Raw genomic sequence first — 17,089 nt, 5'->3', positions numbered from 1 at the left:
GTGTCTTCGGCAGGCGTAGAGCTAACAGAACTGGCAGCGTTGCGAGGCAAGGGCTCAAACATGTACGGCTGGAAGCCTTCTACACCAAACCAAGCTTCTGTTGCCCTGGCGTCCTCTTCCACAACATCTTTGTCCCCGCTTTCCTCCTCTAAATCAAAAATGTATGACAGAGGAGACTCATCCACGACCTCCGACAAAAAAACTCTCCTCCTCTTGCATGTTTCCGCTGTCCATAGCGTTCCTTGACAGTGTCCTTGCCTGACCTGGCTTCATACTCCTGGACGTCTGTGCCTGACCTTTCCTGTTATGATCTGTATGCCTGACCTGTCTCCGGACTCCTGCTTGTTCTTCATGGATGCAGCACTTTGGCAGCACCCGCCGCATTTGTTGGCATCCTAATGGTTGGATCCTTCCTTGTTCTCTTGGCATGGACTGATCTTGTAAACCAGAGTTTCCAGCCTCAGACATCCTAAGCACTGCAGGTCAGAGAAACATAGTTGAATTCTGACAAATCACCAATCTATGGAGCTCTGACAGTAAAACTCAGAAGATCACAGCAGGATGCATTGATTTTTTTTTTGGCAGAATTGAAACCATGATACCTTTTTTCTGGAATGAGGACTTGATGCAGAGTTTGGGCTGATGATGCTCAAAGCTCTGCTTATCTGACTGAAATGATTTTGTTCTGCAGCATATCTGCTTTTAGCTTTTTAAAAATCATATTTAACAAAAGTGAAAAGGCTCAGTGTAAGTATTAAATGACATTTTCTGGTGTTACTGCATCATTTTTTGGTATATTTGCTATTTAGTGTTAAGTTGTGATTTAGATCTAAAGTGTTTGGAGTCTTCAACAAGACTAACTCTGTGTCTTTTAAATGAGAACAACTTGTTTTAACCATCATTAAATATTATTTATTCAATTGATCAAGTTACATTTAAACTAGTAAGAGGCAAATACTGTCTAGATCATAACAGGGACTGTTTAAATGTTTTGGTCCCCTTTTACTTTGCAAAGTTAATTAAGTGTCGACTGAGTGAAATCCATGGATTTATTTAACTGGAGTTAATAGTTTAATACTTTTTTCACCCAAAGGCTGAGTAAATGTTTCTAAAAGGTGTTTGAATAGAATCTGATGAGGAACCTGTTTTGTGTTCACCTCCTCCATCAGAACATCCATGACCTCTACACCAACCCGCTGCCTTCACACAGGAAGAAGGAAAATATCTCAGGGAACATTCCTTTGCTCTAAAACATGTCTGAGTTTGTCTTTGTAACCAGAAGGAGACTCTGAACATTTTACCACAAAGACATGAAGACTTGAACAAGTTGAAACTGATTTAGCTCTTAAGACTGAAGAGCATCTGTTTGCTTTCCTCCTCTCCTCTCAGGTTTATTTGATTAAAATCAAATAAAACATTCCAAAGATGTGAAATACTTTATCTAATTGAAATGATAGAAAACAAAAATTTATGTTTAGAAGATCTTTCATGGACTTCCTCTACAGCAGTTTCAATCTCTATCTCTATGACTGTTTTAATACAGATGAACCATCTTTTATTGAATGTTTTCAATAAAACAGTTGACAGTTTGTATTTTCAATTCAACATTATTATTAAAGGTAGGATTTAGTGAGATTTTACACACAATACATTGACAAAGGATCTAGTTTATTATACAATGTTGTCATGATCTGGCCTGTTTGCTCCTCCCTAATTAGTAATTCCTCTCACCTGCCCTCTTCCTTCCCTGCCTCAGTTATAATTTATTCCTCTCACCTGTTTCCTCTGGTTTATATTCAGTTCAGCCTGACCATTCAGTGCCAGATCATTACTTGTCTTTCTGTCAGTCTGTCGTTTCAGTTCCAGTTTTAGTTCATGGATCATGTCCTGGATCCTAGCAGCCAGTGGAAAAAGGGTTTTTGTGTTTGTCTCGTCTCCTGATCGTCCACTGTTCCTCCCCCGCGGAGTCCTCTGGGTTTTTGGCTCAATATGGGGGGGAGGTTCAGTTTTTATCCAGTAAGCCTGGCTCCAGGAAAGAGACCAGTTTAAAGTCCTGCTTCAAGTTCCGGTTCCACGTCCTGTCTCGGCTACCCTCTTCCACTGAGCCTACCTGTCTGCACCTGATCCTGTCTGCTCCTGTGTGTGACCACCTGGTCATGCTTCTGGTCCCAGTCAGACTCTGAACCCTCCTGTCCCGGAGCTCTGTGAAAGCCTGGAAGCCTGGATCCTGCTACCTGTTCTGTTCCTGCCTGATCTGCAACCTGTTCTGTCTGTTCCTGCCTTATCTGCGTCCCTGATCAGGATCGGCTTCCCCCAACTCCTCCGGAGCTGCAGCACTGGGGACACTCTGGGTGACGCGAGCTGCGTCAGCTGTCAGCCCATCGGCTGGATTGCACCCCTCAAGGGGTATGGACTGAACTGCTAAACCAGGTAACTGACTCACTGAGAACATCATCTTCAGTCAATTGATTGTGGTCACTTACCTGTGTTTCTTCCCTGCAGTGTCTGAGAGCCTCAGCTCCACTTCAGTTTTTGTTTTATTTAATAAACGTTTGAACTTTCCTACTGACTGTCTCTCCTTGAATACTGGGTCCATCTGTCCTCGGTTCATGACACGATGTATTTTGTTATTGGTTTGTAGAAATTGTAAGTCTTTATTTATTTATCTAATATGTGTGATCAGTTTTTTTCTCCCCTGCTTCATCAAATAAAAACATTGAGTCTTGATTTTACCAGCAATGACAACATTTAGATGTTATCTATTAATCTGGATATTATATAGTTAGAACAATGTAGCCAGTTCTCCAACAGTCTTCAGTTGTACTGAGGCGCCACCTACTGGAGGTTCTGCATTTAACAGTTTGAGTCTCATTTCTACCTGAAAAGACTTCAACTTGAAACTGTTTTATCATCTGAAATCTAACCTCCACATTCCTCCAAATTAAACACATTAATTCAGAAACTGTTTTCTCTGATGTTATTGTGGGAACCTGACAGCAGAGGAGAAACTGACCAAAACACTGAGATCAGGTTTCTAAACTGAGGCAGATGTGGGACCCCATCTCCATCTCTCCTGAAACGCCTCTTTAAGATAAAGACAAACATTTCTCACACCTGAATGTGGAGAAAACTGGATTCTTTTTAGGTTGATCAGCATAATTTTAGATTAGGTTTTAGTTGCCTGATTGTTTAAGCAGAAATTGTAAAACATGTCTGGGCAGCTGTTTATAAAGTTTTTTTTTTCTCTCTTAACCATATTATTTGACCAGATGCTGGTCAAATGAACCTTCAGAAACAGGAAAACAGATTTTATTAAAGTGTTAATGAGGTCAGAGCCTTTCAGCAGCTTCAGCCACTGTGGTTCTTCTCTGGAAGTTTCCACTGCAGCATTTCTCAGTCTGTGGTTTATTGTTCTTTGTTTGCTGCTCTACAGATCAGTGGTGCATCAGGTAGCAAAGACCAAACAGGAACACATCAGTTATTTTCTATCAGCTCTCTGAAACCCACAGACCCACAGGAGGTTTGATAGCGGAGCTCTCATTAGTCTGTTAGTGGAGATGACAAAATACTTTCAATAGAAATAATTCACTGAAGACACTAAACTATGTGAAATAAACCTTTTATTCTACAAACTAAATATGGAAATTTCAAACTTAATAATGAGTTGATGAAGTAAACAGGTTGTTGGATTAATATGTTGGTGAAGATTCTCAGTCATCCAGGTCAGAGTCGTTCCAAAACAGTAAAAAAAACAATCCAGTTGACTTTGTTTCCAAGTTTGAGGAAGTTTCGATTCCCATCCAGGAAGCTTTTTCAATTCAATTGATGCAACCCCCAACCTCATACAGGCGACCAGAACATCTGTCCTGTTCAGCCAGGCAAACAATCCCCCCTAATGACCGCCCTTTCAGAGGCATAGACCAGTATTGGGTACTGCATGCTAACAAAGATCCCAAATGACTCCAATCCTAAGGGTTCAATTTGCATGTTTTCTCAGCCATATCAAGGCTTTTGTTTTGGTCCTCTATAAAGCCTCAAACTCAACGCTAATTCTCACATTTTAAATAGAAAAAGCTTCCTGGATGGAAAGAGAAACGTTTTAAACTTGCAAACAAAATCCAGTGGATCTGGATTATTTTTTTTTTTTTTACTTTTTTGGAATGAATCTGTTGGATGAAGCAGTCAGAAGGCAGCAGCTGGAGGTCAGAGGTCAGATGGTGGACTACCTCACTGAGGAGTAGATGAGGTCTGGTTCTACTGGAAGCTCTGGTGGAAGAGAAACAATCTGGCTATAAAAAATGTAATAAAGCTGCATGAAATCATTTTACAGCAAGATAGAATCATACATATTTAAGATGAGAGCTTTTAGCTTATAAAATATATATCTAATCTAATATTCTACTTTGCCAGATAGCAAAGAACTGGAAAATATACAGTATTGAACCACTGCTCTGTAACTCTAGGCCACTAGGGGGCGCCAAACTATTAACTTGCAGGTTTAGCTGCTCTGAAAGCTACTGACAACACTGGACTATAGATAAATGCACCAGTCTCCCTCTGGGTTCTGGTTCTGATAGGAGACCACTTTGGACCAACAGACTGAGAAATAATCGAGTTTTCAGTTAAAGGCCACATTCATCCCTCTAGATTAATAGATAATAGAATATGTCTGACAAGATAAGGCTCAGATCTATTTTGCTGTCAAACATATTTTAAAGGGGGTTCAGTTTGCCATTGGGGCTCTGGGTCACATGAACCTTTCAGTGATGAATCTCTCCAGTTATAAAGGAGAGTTTTTAGAACAGCAGTCTGCATGGAGCATCAATACACACCAATGTTCCTCTACTGACCAGGGAAATCATTTTATTCATCTCAAATTAAGCTAATAGTTGGACCAAAAATAAAAATGAAAACTAGGAAAGCTAACTTAAATTGAAACCATCTATTCTTTTTTAGGATGTTGGGTAGCAGAAGATCTCTGCAGCTCTGCAGACATGAACATGTCCCCTCCTACCTGCTTGGAGGCCTCTGCTTCCATCAAGGCTGTAGAAATAGATCTGGCTTTGGACAGCAGCTCTGTTCCTGGATCAGTGGTTCTGTATTCACAGACCGACCAGAACTTGATGTCTTCCTCCCTGAACTCTGTCCTGAGGAACTGAGAGAAGGTTTCCATCCCATCTGACAGAAGAAAAACACAATGACAGAAACACTGTTAATGCTGAGAGATGAACAACAGAGAGATCAGGTATAACTGGACCTGGACTATTGTATGGAGACAGTTCTGTTAAATACTTTACAGGTTTCTGGATCATTGGATCAATTAAACTGGGATAAAGTTATACTACTTTTTTTAAACACTTCTTTGATCTTATTCACTTTGCTCAGGCTAATTGTAAGCCCACAGCCTGCCATATGTTGAAAGGGCAATATTTTTTGCCATTACTGTTACACAAGTGATGGCATAAGTACGGGGGGATGGTCATTTATGAACGGTGATGATTTGTATGATTTTTTTTAAGAAGGGGGAAGCCACCCCCTCTCATCCCCCCAACTTGAGTTTTTTGTATTATTTAGTTATAGATTCACAAAAGCTGCAGCTTCTAAACATGTTCAGATTTCTAATCTAATTTTGTTGTTTTGTCGCCTGTCAGTGGAAACGTTTTGATGATAAAAAGGAAAGTGGACGACCACAGAGCTGCTAGTCTGTTAAACAGTACAACCACAGCCTGCAGACACAGACGCTCCAACCATCTCCTATTTAAAGACGTAGTGGTCCTCCAACAGTTCCTGAGCAGCCACGTGACTGGGTGACGGTACACAGGAAGCGTAGTCATGGTTCTCTGCCCACTCATCACCACCAACCCGTCCATGTTTCTAACCAATGTTTGTGAGTGCATCAAGCTTAGTGATGCATCCACTGAGAAGCCCACTCTGGTACTCGGCAACTCCATAGTCAGAAACGTGGCTTTAGAGACACCAGGGACCATAGTCAGATCTTTGCTGGGGGCCAGAACCGCTAACCTGACAACAGCCAGATGCATGTCTCGCTCCGCCTAGCTCCACTCACATACATCTGGGAACCCGCTCATTGAAAGTGATTTCCCCAACCGAATTTATGGTCTGGCCAATCAGGACGCAGGGCGGGTGTGTCCTGCATGTGACGTAGTGGAGAAGCGAGTTCTGTACGTCGTTCGTCTTTACCTTTTTGGTTGGCTTCTTTTTTTAAAATAAGTCTGCTGTGCACAATGTTGCCTTTTATCCGCACATTTTCATGGCACAAACGACATTGATCATTTACCGACATTGCGCTGATTCCACTGTTGCTATATCCAAGATGTCGGCTGTTCTGTTTTGTTTTTTTCCTGCGTCTTTGTTTTTTTCTCAGAGCGTCACGGGTTAGCTTCGGTGTGAGTGGTTGAAATAGCATGTCGATAAAGATGACAGACAAGTGGCTTATCCAATCATATGCAAGGAGTTTTGATAAGGCCCAGCCTTCAGTAAAGGCAATTCCTATGGCGGGTTCCCAGATGTATGTGATTCGAGCTAGGCGGAACGAGACATGCATCTAGCTGTTGTCAGGTTACAGAACCGCAACAACCAATCCTACCTGAAACTGCTGACTAAGGATAAGGTTAAATACAGTATGATTGTTATTCACGCTGGTCTAAAGCGTAAATATATGTAAGCAGAGACAGCAGTTGCTTTGGGCCCATAACCTCTTAGGGGCCCCATCACTGACACCTGGTAGACCCCACATGCAAATGTAGACTAGAACATATCTTTGCAGATGTAATAGTGCGAAAAATTGCTCTTAAACCCACCTGTTACTGAAGTGGATGACCCCACCAGACCGTAGTTATACCCCAACACATGCTGTTTAAACACGACACCATCAGCAAAGCAGACAGTGGTACTTTTAATTACTATGTTAATAACTGTGTATAGTTCATTAGACGGTTGGTAAAAAATACACTCATATAATATGTTTCAAATTAAAATGTATTTGAGTATTTTATTTTTTACACTACGACTTAGAATTATGGTTAATCCAGAGCGCAGATTAAAACCATAACCGTTATGTAAAATGTGTTAGCGACTATGGATACCAAAAAGAGGTACTTAAGCGGATTCCAGAAAACAAAAAGCAAATAAAGAGCTGCTGGAAGAATGGAAAATACTTCCCAAAAGAAACACGTTCTTTCAAAGAACCGAAGATGGAGAGGTGGACGTTGGTGCTGCAGTGAGTAAAGATGGCGACCAGGAAATTAATGGAGGGAGCGTGGGTGAGGAGGGGGGCTGTGAAGCTCAAGGTAGCCCCATGAGCCTGATAAGACTCATTTTAGAGCACAATATATTAAAGTGTGTATGTATTGGGCAAGTTCCGGGTTGGTTGTCTACAGCGGGGTGGGAGGGGTGCTAAGGGATGATGAGCATCTCCCTGAAATAAGTTTTTGAAACTTGGGATGTCTGTAACATGTGGCGGTGCGCTGTCACCAATGCTTCCATTAAAGGTGCGCTGTCACTATTTTTCCGGGTTATGTGTGATCATATACTACTGAGAATTACATAATTGTGTCTTTTTAGCCGATTTATGAAACTGTCACCGTATCCTGAACCTTTATCACGTGTTGTACTTCATATGGGGCCCACCAAGATAATGTTGCTTACTGGACTATTTTTTGCTGTTACGCCAATAACACTGGCGGTAATGACACCTGGTTACGCCGATCGGAGTTCACTAAAATTAGTGTTGCTTCGGTGTGTAAGTTTGCCATAACAATGTGGGACTCTGTAATTTTCTCTGGTCCCCTCCCTGATCTGACCAGTGATGACATGTTTAGCCGCATGTCGTCATTCAACTGCTGGTTGTCTAGGTGGTGTCCTGAAAACAACGTGGGCTACATACCAAGTTAGCAAATAATCTGGACTGGATGATGAGGATTAGATTATTTAATGTCTGATTAGAGGAAGAGTTTTATGCACATTTATTACTAATATAACCAGGTAGAGGTTTGTGTTCATGATTTTAGACTGAAATACTTACCAAGTCTGATGTTTTCAGACATGACCTCATTAACACCAACATCCTTCATCATCATCATCATCATCATCATCCAACAGTAAGTTAAATCTAGCATGATCAGCTTTAGGTAAATAATATAATCTTAACTTAAGTTTCGTTCAAACCTTTTGACTTGTGACCATTTCTCTTCGCCAGTAGAACCAGTAAAAATGCAACACATAGAGATGCAAGAGGCAACAAGATGGCAGGAAGAGATGAAGATGAGGCAGAATGGAGAGAGGCAGGTGTGGTTGTAGGAGCAGAGGTGGTGGGTTTCTCTGAAATAAAAACATTTCAGAAACTATAACCCAGTTAATAAATGATAAAATTTAAGAATTCACCACAGAGATGAAGATCAGTGATCCTGACCTTCAACAGAGATCCAGCTGGATGGAGACTCTCCATGACCCCTGATGTTACACCTGTAGAGGCCTTGATCAGAGCTGGTCACATGGTGGAGGGTCATGTGACCTTTCGGCTCAGTCCTGATGAGGGAGCCATCTTTATAGAAAGCAGCTGGGAGGTTGGAGGGAGTGGTCTTTGTTAGACAGCTCAGAGTGACGTCATCTCCCTCCATCACAGGGAGGACAGGACTCTGCAGGATCACTGATCCACCTCAACACAGAGACAAACTACAGCATTTCATCCATTTCCACACAGCTTCATCAACACTAACTCCACAGTCTGATCTTACCAGTGACAGTGAGCTGGATGCTGCTGCTGGCTGCTCCCTCTCTGGACGAACACCAGTAAACTCCACTGTCTGATGTGAGCAAGGAGCTGATCTTACAGGTAGAACCAGCTGGTTTCCCCCATCCATCTCCACACTGAGTCCTGGTTCCTCTGGTTGTGTTCCTCCATACAGTCCATCCAGCAGAGCTGTTGTTCTCCTCACAGCTCAGAGACACAGAGTCTCTAGGAAAGAACTGAGATCTGCTGGGACTCACAGTCGAGGCTGGAAGGACTAGAAAAGTGCATCAATCAGTTGAGCTGATTCTTAGTAAAATTATTATTTTATCATCATAATATTTTAAACAAATATTTTATCCAAACTATCATTCAATCTAAATCTATAACTGTTGCTAAAAAGACTTCAGCAGTAATCATCACTGACCTTGGTTGGTTATAAAACACAGCATGAAGCAGAAAACTACAGACAGAAAAACACTGAGGTTAGACTGAGGAAGCAGCAATGTTTAAACTTATTGTTTCTTTTAATGTTGAACGAAAATATAATTAATGAGCACAAATAAATAAAGCAATGCATTTATTTTTAGTTTATTTCCATACCAACATGTTCTGATAAAGATACAATAAATCAAACAGACAAACTTTTCATTTCTACTCCTTACATCCATTTTAGTTACTGCATTCATGTCTAATCATTATATCTACCCTGATCTAAATTTAATTCACACATTCATGCCTGTTATGGCAACAGATCCAGTATCTGGGCCATTCCTGAGACACTAACAGTAAAGGATGCTTGAAACTGTCTACTTTTAACATCAAATATTTATCTATACAAATATGAATAAAAAATTGATACAATTCTGTTTTTTCTTCTTCCAATTGTTACACAATTCACACGGTCAAAAACTATATTACTCCGTGTCTAAACAGTCAGTCCAGAGTTTTTTACAATGTGGCTCGACAGAAAGCGAGCCTTTCAAAATAAAACCAAACCTCTCAATAAAATGATCTGAAAATATATCAGTCCCTTCACTGAGCACGACAAAAATGAAAGGCAAACCATAATACAAATAAGTTAAATATTTTCTATTTATGGCTCTAACAATTCCTCTAAACTTACCCCTACAGGTGGAAAATGGGTGTCGGCCATATAGGACCAGACTATGGTCTCATGAATCCTAGTTTATATGAGAGAAAAGAAGATAAACCAAAGAACTTACAGGATAAATGTTGTTCAGATGTTTTCCTCTTCATCCTCTCAGTAAAATGACTGAACCTTCAGACTTCTGCCTCGTCTCTCCTCCCCAAATAAAGACCGCCCTCTTCCTCTACGTATTCTCTACATGTTCTATGGTAATAGTGTTAACCAAAGCAGCCTCTACCAAACATTAACAGACAGAGAGGAGATGACGAAACATAATCCTGTGAATAAAGGTGAAAGCTGAAAGGCTCTGTTTCAAATATCACTGTCATCTCAAAGGTAGAAGTTTCCCTCTTGGTCTTTCTGTCAGGAGATTCTTTGCTTTCCAGGATTTTTCCAGACCTTCCAACCACATTGAAACATGCATGTTAGATTGATTAGTAACTGAATTGGCCTAATGCAACCCAGAGTGACTTTTATTGACAGCAACCTGTTCACATTGTCATGTCTGCTCTTTATCAGTCTCCGCTGTAAAAGACTCTTTTGCACTGAAACTGGAAAAGAAAACAACAATGGATGATATTACATCCAATGTGAAAATTACAGTGGCTAGCAGGTGTAAATGCACAGTAAAGGAAGGAACAAGCTACAAATACATGATTGATGCAGAACTAAAGAAGCCTTAGGAAAGCAGTGATGGGGTTTTCCCAAACAGATTCAGATTCAGGACTAAAAGATGTTGTCCTACTCTGGCCTATATAGAACTGACTCTCACTCCACCATCTGATAATCCTCCATATAGATCTTCTGACCTAGAAGGAGGTTCAGTCTGAAGCCAACAGATGGCAAAAAGCACTAACAGCCATTCAATAGTTTCATACAGCTTCAGAACATTCAGTCTATTTATATAGCACTAGTTAACAACAAGTCATCTCAAACTGCTTTACAGAGACAATTGACTCAAATCATCCAGACAGTCTTTGCAGGATGAGCATCTAGAGACAGTAGACATTGTTGGCTCTTCAGCAATCCCTCACATCACCTTCATTACAACTGAGCAGCTGACTAGGAGTTTTTAAGGAGACAGAAGCAGGACTATAGAAGCAGTGATCAATAAAACCTTCCTATATTAGAAAAGGTAACGGTGAACTAGCTCCACAGTAGCAGTAGCAGTTCTAAATTGGTATTCAGGTTAAAACAGGTAAGAGAGATCACATCGAGTTAGACACAGTAAAAGCTGAGTCCATTCTAAGAAAGAAACAGGACTAAACACTGAAAATCAGGCCCAGCTCTATCATCTATAAACAAAGGTGTTGATGGCAGCACATTTAACAATAGCAAATACAGCAAAAACAACTTAATTACAGATTAAAGTCATCTTAGAATGTAGGAGAAAATCTCTTGTATGAATGAAGGACATTGTTCTGCTCTCAGAAAGAACAGGACATGAAATTATGATGGTTTTCAAACCTTTGAAATCTTGAACATGTGAAAAAGAATAAATAAAGATTTCTTTGTCAAAATATATATATTTTTTTAAGTTATGCATTTTAGGATTATTTTAACAGTGGTGTGATGATGCTGGTTTCTCAGCACAGCAGTGAAGAGAGAGATAAACCAACCAACATGGAGGAAGAGGGCGGTCTTTATTCTGAGTCTATAGCCAGAAATGAAAAGCCGTCAGATGAGTGAGAGGAACCATGAAGGAAACACCTCAGAGCCTGCTGCTTTGTAAGTACAGAACATCTGAGTTAGAAAGATTATTACTGGCTGCTCTGATGATGATTGATGGAGGAACAGAAGGAGGAGAAACAAGTTAGACTGAGTTAATGAAAGAGGTGAAATGAGCAAGATAATGCTAACCTGTGAGCTAAACATGTAAAATCAACCTAGAAAGAACTAGAACTGGATCATGGAGGTCTCCTAGATGTCTGCTTCTACATCACAGACCTCTGTTTAATATCATAACTATGAACTTTGATTTAAATCCGTCTGAACGTGTTTTCTGTAGGTCTGAGCTTCCTGCTGTGCTGCAGAACAAACCAAGGTTAGAAACATTTTTGCTTGAACTTTCTGAATGGTCTCTTAGAGGAACATGGGACATTTATTCACGTTTTTATAAGGATTATAGAAAACAATAAATATCTTATTTTTTAAAATAGATTATTTGATTTAGGTCAGGGGTCACAACTTCTTTTAGGCTTAAAGCTACTTCATGTGTGCTGAGTTATGTGAGTAGTTACCAATACTGAACTACGGACTAAAGGAATCAGCTTTCAGCTAAACTTCATCCATAATAAACATGTTTTTAATGTTTATATTAATGTCTACTTTTCCGTTGTCATCTTGAAATCTCTATAAATGCAAGTGTCATTACAGAAAGGGCAACAGAATATATTAATATTTGCCCACTCATGAGTTATGTCATTTCTAGAAGATACTGAGGGCACCCCATGTGATCCTTGAGCCCTTGGTGCCCATGGGCACCACATTGGTGATCCCTGATGTAGGTGTAACTGTGTTCAATAATGAATAAATATATATTTAATCCTAAAGGACTTTTATTTCCAACCTCGCAGCTGCTCTGACTGTGAGTCCCAGCAGATCTCAGTTCTTTACCAGACAGTCTGTGTCTCTGAGCTGTGAGGAGAACAACAGCTCTGGTAATTCTACTATATGGAGGAACACAGCTGAAGGAAACAACAGGTGTGGAGATGGATGGGGGGAACCAGCTGGTTCTACCTGTAACATCAATTGGTTGATACCATTAGACAGTGGAGTTTACTGGTGTTCGTCCAGAGAGGGAGCAGCCAGCAGCAGCATCCAGCTCACTGTCACTGGTAAGATCAGACTGTGGAGTTAGTGTTGATGAAGCTGTGTGGAAATGGATGAAATGCTGTAGTTTGTCTCTGTGTTGAGGTGGATCAGTGATCCTGCAGAGTCCTGTCCTCCCTGTGATGGAGGGAGATGACGTCACTCTGAGCTGTCTAACAGAGACCACTCCCTCCAACCTCCCAGCTGCTTTCTATAAAGATGGCTCCCTCATCAGGACTGAGCCCAAAGGTCACATGACCCTCCACCATGTGAACAGCTCTGATGAAGGCCTCTACAGGTGTAACATCAGGGGTCATGGAGAGTCTCCATCCAGCTGGATCTCTGTTGAAGGTCAGGATCACTGATCTTCATGTCTTTGCTTCCTGACTTCAATTCATAAAGTCTCATCATTTACTGACTGGATAATAACTTTAGAAATGTCTTTATTTCAGAGAAACCAGAAACAAACTCTGCTCCTCCAACCACACCTCCTCCTCCTCCTCCTCCTGCCTCCTCTTCATCTCTTCCTGCCATCTTGTTGCCTCTTGCATCTCTCTTTGTTATGTTTCTACTGGTGTTACTGGTTCCACTCATCAATAGAAATCTTCACAAGTCAAAAGGTGAGAAATAAACTTTTGATTTAATGACTTTTTTTTTTTTTACCAAATTGGTTTGAATGATTATTCTAAGTTACTGTTTAAAATACAGGACGTCAGACATCTTAACATAGTAAAAACCAGCTTTGATGATGATGATGATGATGATGATGATGCTGATGATGATGATTCAGTCTAAATCATGGATAAAAACCTTATTATCAGTCAGATTATTGTGATGATTTGATTTTAGCATCAAAGGAAATATTCCTGTTCCTGAAAATCTCCCTGGATCCTGATCTGGTTCCAGTCTGTCAGATCTGAGCTCTACCAACCTGCTGGATGCTGTGGAGCAGTTTGACACCTACAGATCAGTTTGTTGATGTTAAACTGGAGGAACTCTGTTGATGCTGCTCTAAACTATTTTCACTTTCAGACTTTATTCTACAAATAACACTTTAAGGCTAAATTTACATATTTAAATCAAAGGTTTTCACTTTATTTTATTTATTTCCTTATCAGACATTGAACAATATAATCCTTATCTCGCTCAGTTTACCTGGTGATTTCATGTCTATGAAGGAGTCAGTGAGGAAACAGGTTAACATGTTGGAGCGTCTGTGTCTGCAGGCTGTGGTTGTTCTGTTTAACAGACTAGCAGCTCTGTGGTCGTCCACTTTCCTGTTTATCATCAAAACGTTTCTGCAGAATCTAAACTGCCCCCCAGAAACAAATAATAGAAACCTAAACATGTTTATAACTACATAATAAAAGAAAGTCAGTCAAAAATAAATTTGTTTCATTCATGCATGAGATAAATTAAACATTATAGTCATTGCAAAGCCTCTAAACATGATTAAAATGATGTATTTATATAAAACTAAACCAAAGATAAATGTTAATTTAACAGGGTCAACATTTTAGCAATAAAAATCTCCCAGGTATTTAAAAATTGAACAAAAATTAATGTAGTTAATGTTAAAAGTGAACTTGGACATTACTTTTATAAGGATTTCATAAAATAAGTAAGTTTTCTAGTCTCAGAGATTTTTGTGTTTAGGGCAAAGCAAGTTGATTTATTGCACGATTAACTACAAAGATAATTCAAAGTGCTTTACATGAATTAAACAGTGAAATAGAATGAAAATAAAAGCAAATAAAATAAATAGATGATAAAAGCAGTAAAACAAATAAAACAGATGGATCAGAACCTTAAAATAATAAAACCTCAGTTAACAGTTTAACTCCATCAGTCAAAGGCAGCTCTAAACTAATGGGTTTCTAACTGTGACTTCAGAGAACTCAGGCTTTCAGATCTTTTCCATTTCAATTCAGTTTATTTCTATAGCGCCAATTCACAACACATGTCATCTCAAGGCACTTTACAGTTCAACCAGATCATACCCTCACACTAAGCATGCTTGTAGCAACAGTGGAGAGGAAAAACTCCCTTTTAACAGGAAGAAACCTCCAGTAGAACCAGGCTCAGTGTGAGCGGCCATCTGCTGAGGCCGACTGGGGTTCAAGGAGACAGAAGCAGACATAGAAAAAGCAGCTGTAAAAGGCGGCCCCGTCCAGGAAACACACAGTCAGGCAGACGAGCTCCCATGTCAGAGGATGAGGAGAGCACATCCAGTTAGTCACTGTCAGAGAAACAGGACTACACTGAAAAACAGGCCAAGCTCCAACATCTATAAACAAAGGTGTTGATGGCAGCAGCACAGATGATATTTCTCTCCAGGATGGAGTCACAGTCTTCTGGGAGTTTGTTCCAGATCAGTGGAGCATAGATGCTGCTTCTCCATGTTTGGTTCTAGTTCTGGACGGACAGAAGAGGCTGGAACTAGAAGACCTGAGTGGTCTGAGAGGCTGATACACTGACAACAGATCTGTTATGGATTGAGGTGCTGATCTATTGAGTGATTTCTAGACTAACAGAATGATTTTAAAGTCTATTCTCTGAGCTACAGGGAGCCAGAGGAAGGACCTCAGAACCGGACTGATGTGATCTACTTTCTTAGTTCTAGTGAGAAAACGGGCAGCAGGGTTTTGGATCAGCTGCAGCTGTCTGATGGACTTTTTAGATAAACCTATGAAGACACTGTTTGACTCATTCCATTTGTTCAGAGGGTTAAACCTTAAATAGCAAAACAATCTATAAATATATCTAAATGAAGAAAAGGAATCATCTCAAACAGTACATAATTACTACCAAACACTCGTCTTTTTAGCTTAGAGACACCGTGAGATAAACAAACAGGAGAGGCTGGTCCTTCTCTTCATCACTTTGGGTTTAGATCCAGGCGATGGTTCCTGAGTTCTTAAACCAAGATCCAAGGCAGAGCTTTGGACTTTCAGTCTGACCCAGTTAGATCTCCTCTCATCTCTCTGTTGTTCATCTCTCAGCATTAACACTGTTTCTGTCATTGTGTTTTTCTTCTGTCAGATGGGATGGAAACCTTCTCTCAGTTCCTCAGGACAGAGTTCAGGGAGGAAGACATCAAGTTCTGGTCGGTCTGTGAATACAGAACCACTGATCCAGGAACAGAGCTGCTGTCCAAAGCCAGATCTATTTCTACAGCCTTGATGGAAGCAGAGGCCTCCAAGCAGGTAGGAGGGGACATGTTCATGTCTGCAGAGCTGCAGAGATCTTCTGCTGCATCAGGAGCTGAAATGATCAGAGAGCATCTAGTGTTCTGATCCGTTCCAGCTGAAACATGGAGTCCCTGTTAGAAACATGTCTGTGGGTGAGGACTAAACCCTCCATAGTCATCAGCTGGCTGGGAGCTGAGCTTTAAGAACAATCATCAGGTGGAGCCTGCTGAGGTCTAACAGCAGCTAAAGACGCAGCTGAGCTCCTCAGACTATTAGCTCTGAGATAAATGATCATTAATGATTATTATTGAATGAGGACTAAACCCTCCATAGTCATGAATTAACTCCACCTGCTATGTGGCGACCTCTGACCCAGTGAAACCTCTAGGTGGGACCAGTTTACTGTGGTTACCAGTTAGAACTGCGGTAGAATAACACCCCCCCAACATTCCTCAGAGTTAAAGAAGCATTACATTGAAATTGATTTGTTATACATTTTTAGAAGATCTATGAACTTTAAGCTTCTTATTGTAAATTTCTATTTATTTGCTTCATATGACAAAACTGATCTAATTAATAGATCTGATCTTATATCAGCTCTAATCTTCAAAATTTAAGGTTTTCTATGTTTTCATTTTAAATGTTTGACCTGCAGTGTTGCTTCATTCTAACCAGAGGTTGTTTATGTTCCAGTAGAACCAGACCTCATCTACTCCTCAGTGAGGTAGTCCACCATCTGACCTCTGACCTCCAGCTGCTGCCTTCTGACTGCTTCATCCAACAGACTCTGTTTACTTCATCTTTTTATGTTCAAGTGTTTATTATCTCATTCAGGTTGAACCCATCATCTAAGTCTGAGAAAAAAGAAAAAAAACGGTCAGTGTATGTAGAATAAAAACATAAATTTTTAATGAATTTTCTTTATTGAAAGTATTTTGTGTGGTTTATCAAACCAGGTGCGACAGCAGAGTTTTCACACCTCCTGTGGGTCTGTCGGTTTCAGAGTAGAAAATAACTGATGTGCTGCTGCTTGGTTGTTTCTACTTGATGCACCATGTAAGTGAAGAAAAGTAACCGCAGACTAAAAAATGCTTCAGTGGAAACTTTAAGAGAAGAGCCACAGTGAGTGTGGGCAGCTGAACGGTTCTGACGTTTTTAACCCTTTGATAGAGCTTGTTTCCAGTTTCA

General features: G+C 40.3%; 3 protein-coding genes across 3 annotated transcripts in view; 1 reads left to right on the top strand and 2 right to left on the bottom strand.

The window, feature by feature from the left end:
- Window positions 1-9,212, bottom strand: part of LOC119798635 (Fc receptor-like protein 5) — a 73,958-nt gene extending 64,746 nt beyond the window's left edge. The window contains exon 1 of the mRNA XM_038308189.1: window positions 9,177-9,212. The gene's annotated coding sequence lies outside the window, so the exon portion shown is untranslated. The remainder of the gene's footprint in view (window positions 1-9,176) is intronic.
- LOC119798644 (low affinity immunoglobulin gamma Fc region receptor II-like) lies at window positions 4,136-9,201 on the bottom strand. The gene is made up of 6 exons (XM_038308201.1): window positions 9,177-9,201; window positions 8,757-9,026; window positions 8,432-8,677; window positions 8,188-8,340; window positions 5,015-5,178; window positions 4,136-4,266 (listed from the first exon to the last, which is right to left on the bottom strand). The coding sequence occupies exons 1-6, from the start codon at window positions 9,199-9,201 to the stop codon at window positions 4,255-4,257; spliced, it is 870 nt and encodes a 289-aa protein (XP_038164129.1). The 3' UTR covers window positions 4,136-4,254.
- A 2,277-nt stretch (window positions 9,213-11,489) lies between the features above and the next one.
- On the top strand, window positions 11,490-16,691 carry LOC119798629. The gene is made up of 7 exons (XM_038308183.1): window positions 11,490-11,627; window positions 11,908-11,943; window positions 12,476-12,736; window positions 12,816-13,061; window positions 13,163-13,330; window positions 15,753-15,916; window positions 16,595-16,691. Exons 1-7 carry the CDS (start codon window positions 11,597-11,599, stop codon window positions 16,595-16,597), a joined length of 909 nt encoding a protein of 302 aa, XP_038164111.1. The 5' UTR covers window positions 11,490-11,596; the 3' UTR covers window positions 16,598-16,691.
- The last annotated feature ends 398 nt before the right edge of the window (window positions 16,692-17,089 follow it).

Source organism: Cyprinodon tularosa, unplaced genomic scaffold, assembly GCF_016077235.1.
Source record: "Cyprinodon tularosa strain WSP-4 unplaced genomic scaffold, ASM1607723v1 ctg631, whole genome shotgun sequence".
NCBI lineage: Eukaryota > Metazoa > Chordata > Actinopteri > Cyprinodontiformes > Cyprinodontidae > Cyprinodon > Cyprinodon tularosa.
The sequence above is the reverse complement of the archived record's forward strand: the minus strand, read 5'-3'. Positions and strand labels throughout refer to the sequence as shown.